Source organism: Drosophila albomicans, chromosome 2R (genome assembly GCF_009650485.2).
Source record: "Drosophila albomicans strain 15112-1751.03 chromosome 2R, ASM965048v2, whole genome shotgun sequence".
Lineage (NCBI taxonomy): Eukaryota > Metazoa > Arthropoda > Insecta > Diptera > Drosophilidae > Drosophila > Drosophila albomicans.
In genome coordinates, this window is record NC_047631.2 from 5,496,918 (window position 1) to 5,516,257 (window position 19,340).

Below are 19,340 nucleotides of genomic sequence, written 5' to 3' on the forward strand. Positions count from 1 at the left end.
CGAATAAAAAAACTTCGTATTCGTCATCAATGTGAGAAATTGTCATTGCATTGAAATTTGTCATAAAACTTGTAGTAGGTTGTGCATTAAAAATTTCATTAAATTTGTTGGTGATAAGAAACAGAGAATGGGCAGTGAAAAACAGCTGTGAGTCGAATAAGACAGAAAGAGCACAATATTTTGGAAGAGAGAGCGAGAGTGAGCAAGTGAGAGAGAGTATGAATGAATTGAATGGACGGGGGAATAAGGAGAGCTTACCTGCTGCTTGCTGCCCGAAGCCCGACAAGACACCTTAATGGCAAAGTGAGGAAACTGCTAATTTGCAGGCATCAGAGACATATTGTTTGGTGTGTTTTTGTAGCAAACACATGTAGTAATTGCCTGATCACTGTTTTAATAATATAAAATTGCAAATTAAAGCTCCAAAACAGTGCCAAAATCACCTAAATAGCACAAAAATATTAACGTCGTATGAAAAAATCACACACATACACTATCTCACACACGTCGATATATCGATACTTTCAAATTCTGAATATTTGTAAATATATCGATAGATGTATAATTTATCGTTAACATATAAAAAATGTTTCATTAGTCAACCACAAAACTGTTTACATAGAATTTAGTATGGTGCAAGCCTCAAACCTTTAACTAACAGCAATAGTTTAATATCTATTTCAAAGCCTTATGAATTTGTGAATTGATTGCGCCTCGCAAACCTTAGTGCTGTGAAATACGAAACGTTATTAATTTGACGTTGATCAACACTGTTGCGAACATAATGAATCTTCAAATATATCGATAGCATATCAACAACCCTACATTCCGCAGGCATGAAAAATCTAAAAGTTAAAGTAATTTGTTTATTGTAAAAGAGTGCTAGACACGATTCGCGAAAAATTGGCTAGAGTTCAAACGGTATATACCCCTTCTGTTCGTTTATTTTCAACATATCCAATCGACACGTATGCTCTCGAATAATGGTACCCAAAGTGTTTGGGGTGTGGTTGCGGAATTGAGGACGTTTGAATAAATTCTTTTTCAATAATAATACGGTGTACAAGAACAATATGTCCAGCTGCGCTTGTATGAGCTAATTGTTTATGCCAAACACAAAGCAACGCGCTATATTAATTGAACACTCCATTTTTATGCAAATGAGATGAGAGTGCTGTCGAGTGTTTTTTGTGGCAAGCGGCCAAAGCGGCTGCTATTGTGTGTATATGAAAACAAAAAACAAAAAAAAGGCCAATAGCTAAGATATTTGATTTGCGTTTTGTGCTTCTTCTTCCATTCTTCGTAGATTTGTCAAACTCGAAAGCAGCAGCCAGCACATCGAGTTCCCTTCCCAAGTTTAGACTGCAATGTGCAGCTGCAGTGTAAATGTTCGAGATGTCCCGGCTCGCTGATTACTTTGTAATTGTTGGCTACGATAACGACAAAGAAAGTAAGTGCCAATAATACCATATACTAGATGCCTGTGTGATTGTACTATTTTTATATACTTACATTTATAGAAACTGCCGGCAATGTTAGCGGTCAGCCAATATGCGGCAAAATTGTGCAACGTTTCCCAGAGAAAGATTGGCCCGACACACCCTTTATTGAGGGCATCGAATGGGTATGGTTGTTTTTGTGAATTACTTCGCCACGCACTTACATTCACAATTCAACTCTTTGTTATCACCACGCAGTTCTGTCAACCACTCGGATGGAATTTATCGTATGAGAAACAAGAACCCAAATTTTTCATCTCTGTGCTCACGGACATTGATGCCAACAAGCATTATTGCGCCTGTCTGAGCTTTCATGAAACGCTTGCCATCACCCAGACGCGCAGCGTGGACGATGAAGATGAGACCATAGCGAACAACAGCAGAGCAGGGCCTCCAGTCTCTACGGCTGTAGAGCCCATAACCCACCACAGCATTATGTATGCACCAAAGTGTTTGGTGCTCATCTCCCGCTTGGATTGTGCAGATACTTTTAAGGTAATCTGCTGCTGTAGTTGCCTATGCATAAAATTAATTACTAATATTTTACAGAACTGTCTGGGCACCATTTATACGGTCTACATTGAAAACTTGCCATATGCCATGGAAAATCTGATTGGCAACATACTCGGATGCATTCAAGTGCCACCCGCTGGCGGGCCGCAAGTTCGCTTCTCCATCGGTGCCGGGGACAAGCAATCGCTGCAGCCTCCACAGAGCTCCTCACTCCCCATCACGGGGAACGGTGTTAACTTTCTGTTCAAACAGCTGGGCATTAAGAATGTTCTAATTCTGCTGTGTGCTGTGATGACCGAAAACAAAATACTCTTTCACTCCAAGTGCTACTGGCACTTGACGGACAGCTGTCGTGCTTTGGTTGCACTCATGTATCCATTTCGATACACACATGTTTACATACCGATTCTGCCAGCGCCTCTTACCGAGGTGCTGTCCACGCCTACCCCATTCATAATGGGCATACACAGTTCATTGCAAACGGAAATTACCGATTTACTCGATGTAATTGTTGTGGATTTGGATGGTGGATTGGTTACCATACCAGATGCTCTAACACCACCAGTGCCCATCTTTCCATCACCTTTGTGGGAGCAAACACAAGAGCTACTTGGAATGATATTATTTCCCAATTTGGCGCAAGCGGATCTCGCATTTCCCAACAACGAGCGCCCAACTGCAACATTAGCTAAAACCGAGGCACAAATTGACAAGGAGTTGCGTGCTATATTTATGCGTCTCTTCGCACAATTGCTGCAAGGCTATCGTTCTTGTTTGACCATTATACGCATTCATCCCAAGACGGTTATTACTTTTCACAAAGCTGGTTTTCTGGGTGCACGTGATCTCATCGAAAGCGAGTTTCTGTTTCGCGTTTTAGACAGCATGTTCTTTACAACGTTTGTTAACGAGCGCGGGCCGCCATGGCGAGCATCTGATGCCTGGGATGAATTATATAGCTCAATGAATGAGTTGCTCAAATCGGAGGCACAGAATAAGAATCTCGTAAGTTTTTATTAAATAATATTAGAAGCTAAGTACTTAGCTTTGCTATTTTTAGATACTCACACATATCCAGGAGCTGGGTCGCATTCTATACGAGAACGAAGCATCTAATGCCCACGTCACGTATGCGCAGAAAGTGCTTCGACCACCCGAAGGTGCTTTCCAACGCATCCATCAGCCCGCTTTTCCGCGCATTAGTAGCGATAAGGTAGAGCTCATCATTCAGGATGGCATTCGCAAGAACGGGCAATCGCAGCGTTTTCATGTCACACGCAATCAGCATCGCATCATACCCATGGGACCAAGGCTACCGGAGGCGCTGGACGTGCGTCCCACTACAGTGCACAATTCGGCACGACGACTGGAGGTGTTGCGCACCTGTGTGTCGTACATTTTTGAGAATCGCATTGCCGATGCAAGAAAATTGCTGCCGGCTGTAATGCGAACACTAAAGGATAGGGATGCTCGACTCATTTTGTGCCGTGAACTATTTGGTTATGTGCATGGCAATAAGGCGGTGCTAGATCATCAGCAATTTGATCTGGTCGTGCGTTTTATGAACAAAGCATTGCAGAACTCGTCAGGAGTGGATGAGTACACAGTGGCAGCCGCTCTGTTGCCTATGTCCACAATATTCTGCAGAAAGCTATCGATGGGTGTAGTGCAATTTGCCTACACTGAGATACAGGATCATGTTATTTGGAAAAATTTACAGTTCTGGGAGTCAACGTTCTTTCAAGATGTTCAGGCACAAATTAAGTCACTTTACTTGCTACAACGCCGACAAAATGAGAACAACAAGGAGGCAAATTGTGTGCTGGATGAGGTGCCGCTCGAGGAACCGACTGCATTAGAAATTACCGCCGAGCAGTTACGCAAGAGTCCAGCCATAGAGGAGGAGAAAAAGGCTGAGCTGGCAAAATCGGAGGAATCGACGCTCTATAGCCAGGCCATACACTTTGCTAATCGCATGGTCTCCCTGCTGATACCGCTCGATGTCAATGTGGATGCGGCCAGCAAGCCAAAACTCGCCTTTAGGCTTGAAGAAAACCAGAGTGTTTCCAATAGGTGAATTACTTTCAAAGCTTACAAGTTTTTAACATTAATCGTGTAATTTCTTTGCAGTATTATGGGCTCACATAGCCTGAGTGAACATTCCGATGAGGGCTTTGAGGAGAATGATGCTCTAGAGATAGGTGTTACGGTGGGCAAGACCATTTCGCGCTTCATCGATTGCGTCTGCACGGAGGGCGGTGTTACCTCGGAGCACATTCGCAATCTACACGATATGGTGCCAGGTGTTGTGCACATGCATATCGAGTCGCTAGAGCCAGTATATCAGGAGGCCAAACGGCATCCACATGTGCAAAAACCGAAGATTCAAACGCCTTGTTTGCTACCTGGCGAAGAGTTGGCAACAGATCATTTGCGTTGCTTTCTGATGCCGGATGGCCGTGAAGATGATACCCAGTGCTTAATTCCAGCTGAAGGCGCGTTGTTTTTGACCAACTATCGCATTGTCTTCAAGGGTTCACCTTGTGATCCGCTCTTTTGCGAGCAAACGATAGTGCGAGCTTTTCCCATTGCTTCGCTACTAAAGGAGAAGAAAATATCGATGCTGTACCTTGCTCATTTGGATCAAACTCTGCCGGAGGGATTGCAGCTGCGCTCCAGCTGCTTTCAGTTGCTCAAGATTGCCTTTGACACGGAGGTGACACTAGAACAAATCGAGGCTCTGCGTAAAACGCTTAGTAAAGCGCGACATCCGTTCGATGAATTTGAGTATTTCGCCTTTCAGTCCTATGGCACCATGCTCCAAGGGGTCGTGCCGCTGAAGACCAAGGAAAAGTACTCGACGCTCAAAGGATTTGCAAAGAAGACGCTGCTGCGCACTGCCAAAAAAGCGGGCTTCAAGCAAAAGGTGCAGACAAAACGCAAATTAGTGCCGGAATATGAGTTGGGAGGCGGCGGAGGGAGTGCCGATGCATTGGAAACTCATTCGATGGACGACGAGCTCGAGGATGGGGATGAGTTTGAGATACAACAGAGCGAGGCCGCCACGCAACGCCTCTTAACAAGCAAGGACATTGAAAGAATGCGTGAGCGAAGTTATGTGCGCGATTGGAAACGCTTGGGTTTTGATGCGGATGCACAACGCGGTTTTCGCATTAGCAATGCCAATGCAAGTTATGCTACATGCCGTACATATCCGGCTATAATTGTGGCACCAGTGCAATGCAGCGATACTGCAATGACGCATTTGGGACGGTATTTCAAGGGACAACGTATTCCATTGCCCACTTGGCGACATGCGAATGGATCATTGCTCATACGTGGTGCCCAACCGAATAGTAAATCCGTTATTGGCATGATCAAGAACACAACGGGAGCGAATACTATATCGCACCATGATGTTACTCATTATCCGGAGCAGGACAAGTATTTTATGGCATTGATCAATACAATGCCAAAACTAACGCCTCTGGATCAGTACACGGGCTTGAATCTCTCAATGAGCTCGCTACTAGGTCATGGTGCGGTAGGAGACGATCATCAATCTCTAACACCAGAGCTCATGCGTAAGCAAAGGACCAATTTAAATGTACCCGATTGCAGCAAATCGAGCGCTGCTGGCGGCAAAGGAGGCACTATGAAGGGAAATGCAAGCAATACATCCGCGCATGCCTTCCGCAAAATGCGACTCTATGCGTTGGGTAAGAAAGTTCCACATAATTGCTTAAACTTCTTGAATACTATGTCTAATCTATATCAACTTGCAGGTGAAAAATCACAGGCCAAATCGAATTTGAATGGAGACTTCTGTGCAGATTTTATACCCGTTGACTATCCAGACATTCGGCAATCTCGTTCGGCGTTCAAGAAACTGATGCGCGCCTGCATGCCATCACATAATGCAAATGATGCAGATGGCCAGAGCTTCGCCAAAATGGTGGAGCAATCTGATTGGTTGCAGCAAGTCTCAACACTTTTGCAACTATCCGGCGCCGTTGTCGATCTAATTGATTTGCAGGAGAGCAGCGTAATGTTGTCACTAGAAGATGGCTCTGATGTGACCGCACAACTCTCGGCCATAGCCCAACTTTGCCTGGATCCGTACTATCGCACACTGGACGGATTTCGAGTGCTTATCGAAAAGGAGTGGCTGGCATTCGGACATAGATTCGCACATCGTAGCAATCTGAAACCATCTCATGCCAGCACAAACATTGCATTTGCACCCACATTTCTGCAGTTTCTGGACGTCGTGTATCAGTTGCAACGGCAATTCCCTATGGCGTTCGAATTCAATGATTTCTACTTGCGATTCCTTGCCTACCATGTGGTATCCTGTCGTTTTCGGACTTTTCTATTCGATTGCGAGTTGGAGCGTTATGATTCGGGTATTGCGTCCATGGAGGATAAACGCGGTTCTATGAGTGCCAAGCACTTGTTTGGAGGAGGTGTAGCCAATGGCTCTGATGATGAATGCAATGTTTATCCACTTGATATACGTAGTCCACGCACACCCACCCTAAATCGCATTGGCCATTCCATATTTGACTACATTGAGCGACAACACAACAAGTCGCCAATTTTCTACAACTTCCTGTACTCCTCTGACAAAGACGTAGTGCTACGTCCGCAGAATAGCGTGGCCGCTTTAGACTTGTGGACCTTCTATACGAATGAGGAACTGGCCCAAGGACCACCCTACGATCTGGAAGTGACCAATGTGGATGACGAAATCGATCTTTCGGAAATTAAGGGCAAACGCATGGTAATCAGCGCTGGATATGATAACATTGAGAAATGTAATCCCAATGCTTATGTGTGCTTGCTGAGCGAAGTGAAGCAGGCGGAAACGGAACGGGGATATTTGCCACAAAAGTGGCAGCAGGTGTGGAACAATTTGGTGGTTCCAGCTGTGGAGCCAATGTCGCGCAAGACCTCGCTTAATAGCATGCTAGTACATACACAACAACTCAAACGCTCCACATTAGAGATAATTATCAAGGGACGTCTGGCTGGCTATCAAGATAAGTTCTTCCATCCACATCGCTTTGAGAAGCACCCATATACGACACCCACCAATTGCAATCATTGCACGAAACTGCTTTGGGGACCTGTCGGCTATCGTTGTATGGATTGTGGCAATTCATATCACGAAAAGTGCACCGAGCTTTCGATGAAGAATTGCACAAAATACAAGGCCATAGATGGTACTGTCGGTCCGTCAAATGTGAATATGTCGCAGGGTGACACGGCCAGCATTGCCTCCAGTGCAGCGACTACGGCACGGACCTCCAGCCATCATTTCTACAATCAATTCAGTAGTAATGTTGCCGAGAATCGCACACACGAAGGGTAAGTATTGTTTCCAAATAATATAATATTTTCTCTAACATAAGCTGATTTGTTTTGTGCAGACATCTCTATAAGCGTGGTGCTCTACTCAAGGGATGGAAGCAACGTTGGTTTGTTCTTGATTCTATTAAGCATCAGTTGCGCTACTACGATACCGCCGATGACACAGCGCCTAAGGGCATTATAGGTAATGCGTATATTTTGATAATAAAACCGCGATTTTATTTATGTGAGTTATTAATTCAACAGAGCTAGCCGAGGTGCAGTCTGTGAGCGCTGCACAACCCGCACAAATTGGCACAAAAGGCGTCGATGATAAAGGATTCTTTGATGTAAAGTGCATTTAAAAATATTGGCCTTCAATTTAATAATGTGTATTATATTTTTGCAGCTTAAAACATCTAAGCGTACGTATAACTTTTATGCAATGAACGCAAATCTGGCACAGGAGTGGACTGAAAAACTACAAGCCTGTCTGCAGTAGATTAAACAGCCACAATCACAAGCTCGACCACAGCCTCAGCAACAAATACCAATTGTTATTAAAACTGGCACTCACCTTAGTACTATTTTTCTGCCGTGGCTTCAGCATAGAAATTTGTTCTATGCACTCTTCGCTTCCTGCTCCTTAGATATATATACATATATATTTATGCGGAATATTCTGTTTTGTTTTAGGACAATCCATTACCGTTATTATTAACATTTGTTTGTGTAAATGTGAGAAAGAGAGAGAGAGAATTTATTTGTGAACTCGCGTATTACTCTGGATCTGTAGCTCTGAGTGTATTATTTATAACAAAAACATTTTTTTACATATATAAGTTGATTTAGTGTGAAAACGTTGTTTATTAACACTCGCATAATGCATAAATTACTTGAATATTTAGCAACAATTAACGTAAGCGACAAAAGCTAAGAAACAAAAATTAACTAAACACAAAATAGTATAAAAGTAAATGTGCATATAAAAAGGGAATCTACATTATGTGATTATGCGATAAATAATAATAAGCACGTGAATGATGATCAAATGAAAAAGAGAATAACTAGAGAAAAGGAAGCCACGATAGCAACTTTTTATACATTATTTATATATATATGTCTACGCATATGACATATGTGTCTATTTATGGAAACATACATACTTATATAGTAAAAATACAAAAATACCAAAGATAATTCCACCTTTGTTGCGCAATTAAAATGCATTTCTTAATTTCTTCCTTTGAATTAAATTTAATTAATAAACGCCTTTATACAATACGATAATATATATTTTATATAATCTACTGCAATTATTTGTGGCTTACAAACTATATACATTTTTAAACAAATGCGCTTTGTATTTATAATTTCATTAATTGCTTAACAACTCCCTTGGTTCAATCAAATCATAGGAACGTCGTCCAGTAGACAATGTTGAGAATGAAGAACGAGAACGGAAAGAAGAAGCGCGAGAATTTATCTATATAGATGGCGGTGGCATGGCCATGGCAGAATGTATCATACTGTGGCTCAATTATCGACTCCCGATGGTGATGCTGCAATACACGCTGCAGAGTTTCAATCATCAGCAAAAGTGCCCTTGAAAAACTCACCTTTAGATCGTCTAGATCTGTGATATTCTCATCGGAGTAACCCTTCATTGCCTTTGTTGCCACCGGACCCATGTAATTGTTGACTACAGCAAATTCCATGAGCGAGAGGAAAACAAAAACCGAACACGATGACATCCACACATCAATGGCCTTGACGTATGAAACGGGCGGCAGAGATTGCTGCGATTGTGTATTCTGTGTGGCCAAGGTGAGCAGCGAGGTAACGCCGAGAGTGACTCGTGCCGGTATAGCCTCGGGTTTGATCCAGAACGATATCCACGACATAACCACAATGAGGGCAGATGGAATATACGTGTGAAACAGGTGATAGCCCAAGCGTCGGCGCAAGTTAAACACAATCGCCAGACATGTAAAATTACCTAGGAAAGGTTTATATTAAAATCTTAGCATACAGTTTTGAGACTTAACGACTCACCCGTTGAGTACTCGATGGTACAATCGGTCGTATAATTATTTGATATGTCCAGTTGTGGCAGCTCGATCTCAGCATTGACGACCAGTGGATCGGTCATGTTCCAAATAAATACCAAGTCTTCCACTGTATGCGATACTATATAAAAGCTGCTTGTTAAAAAGACTGCTGTTGCCCAAAAGATTTTCCACTTACGACTCTCTATCATCATTGAACAGATTTGTGTATCATGCGGATAGGACTCAAATTTCATGGCACACGACAGCACCAGCGTCAATTTGGACATGTAGAGCAACGTCTTGTCGTGGTACAGCCAAAGATAGTGATTTGGAATGCTCATCTCATGAAATGTCACCTTTTTGGCATTCTTAAAGAAGCAATCGGGACGCCAAATGCTGTGCAGCCAATCCACGTCTAGAATGCGATACTGTTCGCTCATATTCTCTGGTAAACGAAGACGCGGATCGCGCCAACTTTGTGCTAAAAATATGTCCGTCACATAGGTCTACAAGAGGATTATTAATTAAACGGAAAATACAACAATTAATTATATTATTATTACCATGGATTCCTCATTGATAGAGTCCAAGGAGAGCACTGTGACATGAAAATATACAACGGTTGGTTGTCCCAGCAGCTTTGGTGCACGATTCTTGTCGTAGGTTTTCGAAGGTATGGGCAATATATCTGGCAGCGATAGGCTTGATTCGTAATGAGATACCAGCTCAGCGCTCTCTGTATTATTTCTGCAGAGGAAAACAAATAATGCTACTGTTGAGTGTGCTCGACTATATGATACTGATATGAAATCCATGAAATTTTCAGCTTCCTCGACTGTTACATACTTATTAACTTGTGGCTTCACCACTTAAAAATTCTTTCGGAACATTTTACTTCTAAGAAATTTTTATCAAGTAGAGCCACATAAGTTGCAGTAGCTTATAGCTAATATATTTTTAATTCGTTTTAAGTAAGCATATAAGTTAAATTAATTTTCAGAAATCTTTTATCAATTCTAAGGGATTAAGCAGTCGCACAGATGATCATAGCAATATTTTCTAGACAGCTGATAACAAAGCTGAGGATTTTTGGTTTTATTCGTTGACACTTAAACTCTTGTCATTTGTGTACCGGGTATAATTATACGGCACACTAAAATTTAGGTTATGTTTCAGCCTTGTCTGATGCAATGCGTTTTTGCCAAGTTGGCAAATGTTTTATCAAAGTAATTGTTATTATGTGTTTTTTGATTTGTTACCTGAAACCGTGAACACAATCACATGGTTGAATTGATTTCTCTAATATTAGTAAATAAATTACAACGGCCACCATGAAATGATGCTTTTTCAATTGTCTAAATGAGTTTGGCATTTGCATTTTGAACACACCAACACACCGTTACGTTGTTTTTGTGTTTAAATCAACAATTTTTTTTATTACGGCTATTTACTTAATTTATTTGTATTGCATAGTTTTGCGCGTTTCACGTATTGTTTTTTACGTTTGAATTGAAAATTTAAATTCATAATTTTAGCGCACATTGTTTGGTGAATGTGGATGACATTATTCAACTGATTAAAAGTAGTCGAAACATTTCAAGCAGTTTTGTCGCATGCAATTGTAATTTATTGGATAATTTAATAAATGCAAGACGATTCTTCTTTACTTTTATACGGCAAAACCAAACAAAAAAAATAAAAGAGTTATATAGACGTTAGCTGTGCGCTGCTCAAGGCGTGATAAATACATTCCTAAGGCTTCGTTTTCATTGGCATTCCTCTCTTTTGCTATTGTACTTTTCAAAATTGACATGTCCGAGATAGTGAGTACAAAACAGATGCACAATTGTAAGCCGAACCCATATATACAGTCCAATATCTGAGTATAATACTAGCTAGTTAAACACGATGAGATAGTCTGTATACCCTTATTCAGTCTTGTAGAGCGAATTATGCGTAATAATTGGCATATAATTGACAAATCTATTGTAATTTGTAACCTACAAAATAATTCCTATATGAATTAGAAATATTGCACGCCTTTTATAATATCTGAAAATCAATATTGTATCACATAGTTTAAAAATTCGCGCCGACCAAATTCACTTATTGTTAAGCTTTGGCGTTGCCAATAGTATGGGATTAAGCAAACAGCTGAGCAACAGCGTTGCCAAGTCGAGCAATTTCTTTGCACAGTGGCAATGACGCACTGCTCAAGATAAATATTGATTTGTTTTACTTGTACGCACTTGTTTTTTTTTAAAATGTAACTAAAATTTAGTAAAACCGCAAATCTAAAATAAAACATTGTCATATTATTAATTAACAGTGCCGAGCACAAGTTCAACATGGAATTTCCCCAACAAATCGAAGGTAAGCTGTTAAACTGCGGCGGTAAATAATTTTCCGTAAGGTTCAGATTCATTTTTGGATGTGGGTGGGTTGGATGGTTGGAGGGTTGGGGGTCGTAGGGTCGTCCGTACTTCTTTGTTGCACAGTGACGTGATGCGGCGCAGTGTGCAACTTGTATATTGATATTGATTACTTGCAAGAAAAGCAAGATACACAAAACCACTGCAAATGTGAAAAACTGACATTGTTTTTGAAATTTGTTCTTTTTATCGTTAAAGCACGACTAATTGGCATATAAAATAATTCAGAAAGACTCGTTAAGCAAACATCCCCCAAAACATACTAAGCTAGTACTAAACTAGTGCTAAATAAACACTTTACTTACCAGAGACCCTAGTCTTGGCACAACAGACAACATATGCCTACGATGTCGTAATGGAGTCGCCACTATATCCCAAGGTCAACAACAATTTAAGTTCCAAGGTGTCGCCCAGTGGCGACAAGATGAACTCTAGCATGAATAGCAGCAGCACTTTGGAGGACACGACGCCCAGTGACTCAGGGGTACAAATGCTAGATTCAGAGAATAGTGATGTCATGATTGAGTCCATCACCTCCCAGACGGGCTTGGAATATGAAGAGCCATTGAAAGCCACCGCAATAGTTGCAGAGCAGCAGCATCAGCAACCGACGGTTGACACCAATTCAAATGTGGCAGCAACTGAGGAAACGATGACCACTAGTGCTTACTCCACCTTCGACACAACCGAGAAGATCGTGTATAGGCGCAAGGTGCACAAAACCACGTCCACCCCCAAGGCGCCCAAGAAACGTGTGTCCTTTCATGAGGACATATTGAAGAACACGCGTACTGACAATATTCACATTGAGCATGGCTTCATCACATACAAAAATGGTCGCAAGCTGGCCGTGGTGGGTGGCAACTCAGCGGGTGTAGCTGGTGCCGCCGGTCGCTACTCATGGTGTGCAGAACGCGAGCGTATTCATGGACCTACTGAGCTGAGCGCAGCGGGCAGAGATTCGGAGGAAACTGGAGGCGGTGACGTAGTGGGACGTAGTCGTCGTCTGGTCTATCGAAATGCCTGCTCTGATGTCTTGGACTATGGAAACACCGACATTTATGACACTAATGATCCAGTTGGTCTGCAATATGATAACTCAGGAGTCTTTGAATATGCCTCGACTACCACAGAGGGCAAGCAACGGGATGAACGATTGCTATATCGCTGTGCGTGCAGCAGTTCCAACTCGAGTCTGGATTCTGATGAGCAGGACAAAAACTCTAATAGCAATGCCAATCGAAAGCAGTATGAGCAGGCAAAGAGCAGTTCCTGCGACTGCATTGGCATGAGCAATGCCAACAATAATTTAATTGGTAATTTTGATATTAACTTAAATGCAATGAAAAGTTACATTTTAAATGCATTTGTTTTTAGGCGAAAATTGTTATTATTCGGAACCAAACATTGGCGATGCGGGCAGCCCTAAGCAAAAGTCCGTGTGGAACAAAGAGAAGAAGCCGAAGTCGAGCTGCTTGAAGAAAACCAAACGACACACAAACATCATACAAGAGCAGGATCTCAGTGATCGCGTCAAGAAGTTTAATGTGCACGACATTAAGCATCAGCTGCTGGACAATAGCAGTAAAATGATATTTGGCTCATTGAAGAGCATTTTCACAATGCCATTGCCCGAACGTGGCGTTCCCGAAGGCTCCGAGGATCTGCAGTCTGTGGTGGAGTGTGTTCCAGAACTGGAACAGACGCCTGAACATAAACCGACTCATCAGCAAAAATTGCAGTATCAGTCACCAGATTCACCACCACTCAAAGCCAAACCGTTTTTGAGCAAGAGTCTAGATGGCAACAAGCAGGCACAGGGTGTTAAGAAGTTTGTGCACAATGTAGATGAGCAGTTGCGACGCAAAAATGATGACCACTCAGCGAGCAGTTCCACAGAGGCCTCACCCATGGACAGCAGCAAGCAGCACGTGCTGCGACGTCAAGATGAGTTCGATAAGGAAACAGCAGCAGGCACAGTATCTATTGTCACCAGCACGCAAAGTGAATTCCGCAGCAAGTTTATCATCAACTGTGAGAGCACAGTCTTTGAGCACACAGGTGTTTCTTATGAGACCAGCGAGCCAAATCAGCTCGAGCCATCCATACCGAGCACACAGCACAGCAGTGTGGCCAGCTTGCTGGAGCGGGACACGCCCATTGCACAGCCAGCCAGCCAGCTTCGCACTTCATTTATGGCTGCTCCCATTGCTAAGACTTTTAGCAACTTCTTCCGCAGTTTTACAGACAGTGCCGCTAATAGCGCAGCAGCTGAAAAGGAGAAGGAACAAAAAGAGCAGCAGCAACAGCAGGCAGCAACCGATAGTTACTTTGGTAAAATATGTGAATATTCATTAAAATTAATAAATATTTGATTTTACTCTTTTGGCAACAGCTTCAAAAATGTCTAAGACAGCACGACCACAGCAGGCACAAGCGATACCCAACAAACTTCCCACTACACACTCATCATCTACCATATCCGAGCTTAGCTCCATTAGCAACAACACCAATAGCAACTCCAACTCATGCTCCAAGCCACCAAGCCAATCCCAGATCAATACGAATCCACTGATGCTTGGCAGTGTGGAACGACAGTCGCGACATCTTCCCTCACCGTTAAAGAAGCGCGGGCAACCATTGCAACCGCCACGCTATGGTGATCAACAGCATCATAGTCGAAGTCTGCACAGTCCTAGCAGCTATTTGGGCGCACGCGGCGGTTGTCCAGGTCCTGGTGCTCCGGGTGGAAGTGGACGTGACTCAAAGAGCACGATTTTAAGTGAAGAGTTCGATGACATATTAACCATAACGACCACAACAGATACGGCCAATGATCGACCATCCACAGAGAGTGATTTGGTAATAGTAGATTATACCGATGTCGACTATGCACAACTATTGAAGCCGCCAACGCCGGCTGCAAAGACCTCGCTCATCAATCGCTTTCTGCGTAATGTCACCCAAAAGAAAATACTCGAGTCCTCAATACGCAAGAATGACTTTTTTGCGGATAAACTACGTGGCGAACATAAGCATCTGGGATCACATCTATATGTGCGCGGTGTGCGGCCGAAAAACTATGAGTTGATTGATGATTTAAATGCTGAAATTGCCATGGAAATTGAAATGTCGGGCGCCAACTCGCCACGTCGTGAATTGGCCGTGGGCATGGATCTGGATTTGCCAGGAGATTTGTCACGCTTCGAGTTGGGCATTGGCGAAATATCCATTGACATCTTCAGTGGCAAACATTTGTCCATATTTCGTGAACCCGACGAGCAATTGCTCAAGGTAAACAAGCAGCAAGGATTTGAATTAATTTATAAATTAAATATACATTTGTCAATTGCATTTGCAGGTATTTAAACTATACACTGGTTACAGCTGCGAGGGATACATGACGCCAGTTTTGGTTCTGCTCACAGATAAAACGCTTTATGTTTCCGACCTGGTGAGAAACTGTCTGTGTGCCAAGTTTGTGCTGGCGTATAAGGATCTAGATGTCATTTTGGTAACCAACTTAGCTTAAGGCATTTGTCGTGAATTGAACAATAATCAATACTTCATTTTTTTGTAGATGGGCCCTTTTGGAAACACGGTGCTGCTTAGCAATAGCATGCGGGACATGCAACAGGTGCTGCTCGCCGGTGGTCCGTATCCAGCAGATGCACTAGTTGCCAATCTAGAGCTATGCGCACGTCGCAGCGGCTCAACGCTACCCGCTGTTGGTCAACTGACATTGGAACACTTGGCTCCGCTGCAGGCGTTCGTGCGAGCTAACAGTTGTGTGGGCAAGGATGAGAACTGGATATTCTATGCGGTGGTTAATATGCCAGCAGGCGGTGTGCTGGGCATGGGCTTGGTCGATGAACAGGAGCCACTTGGTCCGCACACCAAAGGTTTTCTCATGCATCGACGAGTGCGAGAATCGACGAGCTCAGCTGCCGCATCCAAGATTAATTGGCAACCAGGTTACTTCCTACTAAAGTGAGTAGTCCAAACGAATCGCCATTTAATGTCTGGAATGTCATAATCAATTGCATTTTGTTACAGAGCTGGTGTGCTGTACATGTTTAATGACTCCACACAAAAGCTGCCAAGCTGGGCCATGGCGCTGGCTGAGTGTCAAGGTGCGAGGCGCGCTGTGAAATCCGCTCGACCGCATTGCTTTGAGATAATGCTGAAGGGTCAACTGCTGCAAATGGCAGCACCGGATGAGTATGTTGCTTCGGAATGGCTACAAGCGCTCTTGCAATCAGCCAGTGGTGTAAGTTATAAGCTAAAAATCATCCCAATGAAATATTTGATTGATGTATGCCACTTTTGATATGCAGCTTTTCGAGCTGCAAGAGAAGCACAAGGCTCTGGGATGCACATTGATTGTTACACAAAACCATTTGATTACCTTACGTGAGGATTTTTCTGCCCCGCTGCGTCAACTCACCAAGCAGATGGAAAGCCCAACTGCTGCAGCCCCAGAACCCAAACCCCCTATACGAGATGATGACATGTTGTGTATTTTTGATACAAGCAGCGTGGTAAGATTACCGCTCTTCGATTTGTGGAAGTAGGCTAAGATTTTGCAACTTCTTTTGTAGCTAAGCTCAACGACGAGCACGCCAACGCGTGGGACACAACGCTCTTGCTCCTCTCTCAATTCAACGCCCACGAAGCAGTCACAGGATGTCGTCAAAGCGACTGAGAAAAGCGCTGGTGAAGTGGGACAGTCTCAAAAAATGAGAAGTGTTTATGGGAAAAACTCTGGCCTCGAAATTCTTACCTGTGCGGACATTAAGGCAATGACAGGCATTAAGATACCATCGCATAGTGAAACTTGGTGGTGTATACTAGAGTTTTCGTGTCAGGAAGCGCCTGTGGAGTGCATGGATGACTTAGTAATATTTTTTGCCAGCAACATGGAGATGCAACGTTTTCTCCGACTGTTGGAACAGCTGTGGCAAGCCAAAAATGTGCGTAGCTAGCTATTTACCTATTTGTACAGCTACTATACAGATTACTTTTGTGTTCACAGAATGATCTCTTCCCAATAACTATACTGGACGATGATGATACATTAGCTGAACAGTGCACAATGCTATATTTAGACATAAATCGCGCCTGGGAGCCATTGCTATCGGCAGCCTTGGGTTATCCTCTCTAAACACGCAACTAATCAATATACTCTACAAAAAAACGTATAAATCTGAAACATTTTGCTAAATACAACTAAATGCTTAATACTGTAATACTCAAGCAAAATTGCTGAAAAACAAACCTTATGGCATATATATATATCTATATCTATACACAACATTCATACCCTTCTGTAGCTATATCTATGGTATTATGATTTGTAATGTGTACATTCGCTTAATTCATTTGTTCATTCATTTGCGCTGTTATCAAATATTTTGTGTGATATTAATTTTTAAGTTGCCAATTACTATAAATACACATATTGTATTATACATTCAGTTGCGTTTACAAACCTTTGTTAAAATTGATTTTGTTTGTTTATTTTTTTTTTACAAACACCGTGTAAAAATATGCACAAAAAACTCCAAGGCTTTACTATGTGTAAAATATCTTTTTGTCTCAAGAAAAACAAAATTATGAAAAAACAAAAAAAATATTTTGTAAGCATTCGTTAAGAGCAACCAAAATCATTAGCAAATCATTGATAATTTCAATATATATACATATACATACTATATTATACTCTAGCTAAAAGATATTATACGTAAATCAATCCATATTTATATATTACTATATATGTATATGAACGTATGTTTGGATGGTTTTTTTTGGTGCGTAATCGAATGAAGTGACATTAAATGACATGAAAGTATTTCAATATATTTATAAAATGTAACCTCTCAATATACAAATACACAATATATATATCGCAATATAACGCTGATGTTTTCATACCAAATGCACGACAATGCTTTAATTTTAATTTTTTTAATATAAATTACAGTCAATAGAATTAGTACCTAAAACTTGCAAAATTTGCTGTTAAATCGAACATTACGTGAATACGTGTAGGAAAGGATTTAATTCTATTTTTTTTTTATATAATTTACAGTCAATAGAATTATTACCTATAACTTGCAAAATATGCTGTTAAATCGAACATTACGTGGATACGTATAGCAAAGGCTTTAAGTAGGGAATGTAACCCGCCCACCTTCACTTTAATTTGCTTATGCAATTTTCAATTAGCAAGGCTTAAGATACACGTCTCTTACAAGTATATCTCATACCTTTTGATTGGTCATAAGCCGTATGAAAACATCAGATAAAAGCTCATATTAATTAATAAAATGAATAAACCTAATTGTAGTGGGGCATTTTTATTTTTAACGTTAAGTCTTCTGATTGATGACCCTTGACACAGAGCAATAGAAAACGAGTTGGAGATGAAGCTTGAGGCTTGCGGTATGTATTAAAATCGTAGGGTATCCCCATGCCCAATCAGTTTTTACTGCACTATATATGTACATATGTATGTATATACTAATAAAAACTGTGGAAATGGTATTAACAACACATGCAGTTTTCTTATACATATATGTACGTAGCTTGTATGTGTTTATTTCTGTAGGTGTGAGGGACTACGATGGTATGATGTTTACTTCTGATTAATGCATGGGGGTCTTAATAAGCTGGAGCATGGGATGAAATTCATGTATTCATATGAAGAATAGATACAAACTTATAAACATGCATACATGATCTTATATTTAGTGACAATTACATATGTACGTACGTAGTAAGACATACTTACATATGTACATATGGGCAATGTAGGTGTGCTTAGTAGCCTGCTGATCAAATTATAGTAATTAATAATTTAAGCAACAATCATACATAAATGCATGTGGACTTAGATGTCTGCTTGCATCTCCATATGTAAGTATATATGTAGATACATATGTAAATACATATGTATGTATGGAATAATATATGTATGTATGTATGTATGTACATATGTATGAATGTACGTACTTCTTAAGTTGCACCATGGCCAGAGAGTAAATGCATAATTGGAAAATATGCATACAAATTAAAGATAAACACATGTAACAATAAGAGCTCTGAAGTCCAGCTAAACAAAGCATTGCATTCAAAGAGACACACACAAAAACGCGAGAGAGAAACGAAAGAGAATGAGAGATTGCGAGGTAAAAAGAAGGCATGGAAAGTCAAAAACTCCAACCCTCATAAGTCAACGAATGGAAGACTACAAGAAAAAAACACGCACACACACACCCGTAATATACAGAAGGAAAACGGTTCAACAAATTTGATCCTATGCGACTGGTGCTTGCACTTCAAAACCAGTTTTAATGTTTTATACTACCTTTAAGTGTGTATACATACATACATATGTATATTTGTAGGATGTATCTACAAAAGTTGTTCATACAATGTATAGAGATACATTGTGCATGCATACTACTTCTTAGAAGTTTATTGATTAATAA

At 41.4% G+C, this 19,340-nt stretch overlaps 3 protein-coding genes across 6 annotated transcripts; 2 read left to right on the forward strand and 1 right to left on the reverse strand.

The window, feature by feature from the left end:
• The first annotated feature begins 788 nt into the window (after positions 1–788).
• On the forward strand, positions 789–8,632 carry LOC117576490 (myotubularin-related protein 13). Its single transcript, XM_034261264.2, has 11 exons — positions 789–921; positions 1,307–1,450; positions 1,521–1,624; positions 1,698–1,994; positions 2,049–3,017; positions 3,073–4,085; positions 4,143–5,731; positions 5,798–7,382; positions 7,445–7,569; positions 7,632–7,714; positions 7,774–8,632. Exons 2-11 carry the CDS (start codon positions 1,387–1,389, stop codon positions 7,864–7,866), a joined length of 5,922 nt encoding a protein of 1,973 aa, XP_034117155.1. The 5' UTR covers positions 789–921; positions 1,307–1,386; the 3' UTR covers positions 7,867–8,632.
• A 15-nt stretch (positions 8,633–8,647) lies between these two features.
• LOC117576492 (glycine receptor subunit alpha-4) lies at positions 8,648–11,153 on the reverse strand. 3 transcript variants are annotated; one of them, XM_034261268.2, is made up of 6 exons: positions 10,675–11,151; positions 9,979–10,162; positions 9,612–9,921; positions 9,420–9,554; positions 8,984–9,363; positions 8,648–8,938 (listed from the first exon to the last, which is right to left on the reverse strand). In XM_034261268.2, the coding sequence occupies exons 1-6, from the start codon at positions 10,791–10,793 to the stop codon at positions 8,777–8,779; spliced, it is 1,290 nt and encodes a 429-aa protein (XP_034117159.1). In that variant the 5' UTR covers positions 10,794–11,151; the 3' UTR covers positions 8,648–8,776. The 3 variants fall into 3 exon arrangements, with proteins under 3 accessions (XP_034117159.1, XP_034117160.1, XP_034117158.1); XM_034261269.2 differs by having other exon boundaries at positions 8,648–8,926; positions 10,675–11,141; XM_034261267.2 differs by having other exon boundaries at positions 8,648–9,363; positions 10,675–11,153.
• A 458-nt stretch (positions 11,154–11,611) lies between these two features.
• On the forward strand, positions 11,612–18,178 carry LOC117576491 (uncharacterized). 2 transcript variants are annotated; one of them, XM_034261266.2, is made up of 10 exons: positions 11,612–11,788; positions 12,046–13,163; positions 13,225–14,181; positions 14,243–15,141; positions 15,209–15,361; positions 15,428–15,837; positions 15,904–16,117; positions 16,185–16,388; positions 16,449–16,820; positions 16,883–18,178. In XM_034261266.2, exons 2-10 carry the CDS (start codon positions 12,203–12,205, stop codon positions 17,009–17,011), a joined length of 4,299 nt encoding a protein of 1,432 aa, XP_034117157.1. In that variant the 5' UTR covers positions 11,612–11,788; positions 12,046–12,202; the 3' UTR covers positions 17,012–18,178. The 2 variants fall into 2 exon arrangements, with proteins under 2 accessions (XP_034117157.1, XP_034117156.1); XM_034261265.2 differs by having other exon boundaries at positions 12,156–13,163.
• The last annotated feature ends 1,162 nt before the right edge of the window (positions 18,179–19,340 follow it).

Excerpts from the sequence above, each read along its gene's own strand:
- LOC117576490 (XM_034261264.2), top strand. The coding sequence starts at position 1,387 with ATGTTCGAGATGTCCCGGCTCGCTGATTACTTTGTAATTGTTGGCTAC. Across the intron at positions 7,383-7,444 it reads GAGAATCGCACACACGAAGG|ACATCTCTATAAGCGTGGTG; the intron begins GTAAGTATTGTT and ends TGTTTTGTGCAG. Across the intron at positions 7,715-7,773 it reads ATGATAAAGGATTCTTTGAT|CTTAAAACATCTAAGCGTAC; the intron begins GTAAAGTGCATT and ends ATATTTTTGCAG.
- LOC117576491 (XM_034261265.2), top strand. The coding sequence starts at position 11,764 with ATGGAATTTCCCCAACAAATCGAAG. Across the intron at positions 11,789-12,155 it reads ATTTCCCCAACAAATCGAAG|AGACCCTAGTCTTGGCACAA; the intron begins GTAAGCTGTTAA and ends TTTACTTACCAG. Across the intron at positions 16,821-16,882 it reads AGCTGTGGCAAGCCAAAAAT|AATGATCTCTTCCCAATAAC; the intron begins GTGCGTAGCTAG and ends TTGTGTTCACAG.
- LOC117576492 (XM_034261267.2), bottom strand. The coding sequence starts at position 10,793 with ATGCAAATGCCAAACTCATTTAGACAATTGAAAAAGCATCATTTCATG. Across the intron at positions 9,922-9,978 it reads CTATCAATGAGGAATCCATG|ACCTATGTGACGGACATATT; the intron begins GTAATAATAATA and ends ATCCTCTTGTAG. Across the intron at positions 9,555-9,611 it reads TTCAATGATGATAGAGAGTC|TATCGCATACAGTGGAAGAC; the intron begins GTAAGTGGAAAA and ends GCTTTTATATAG.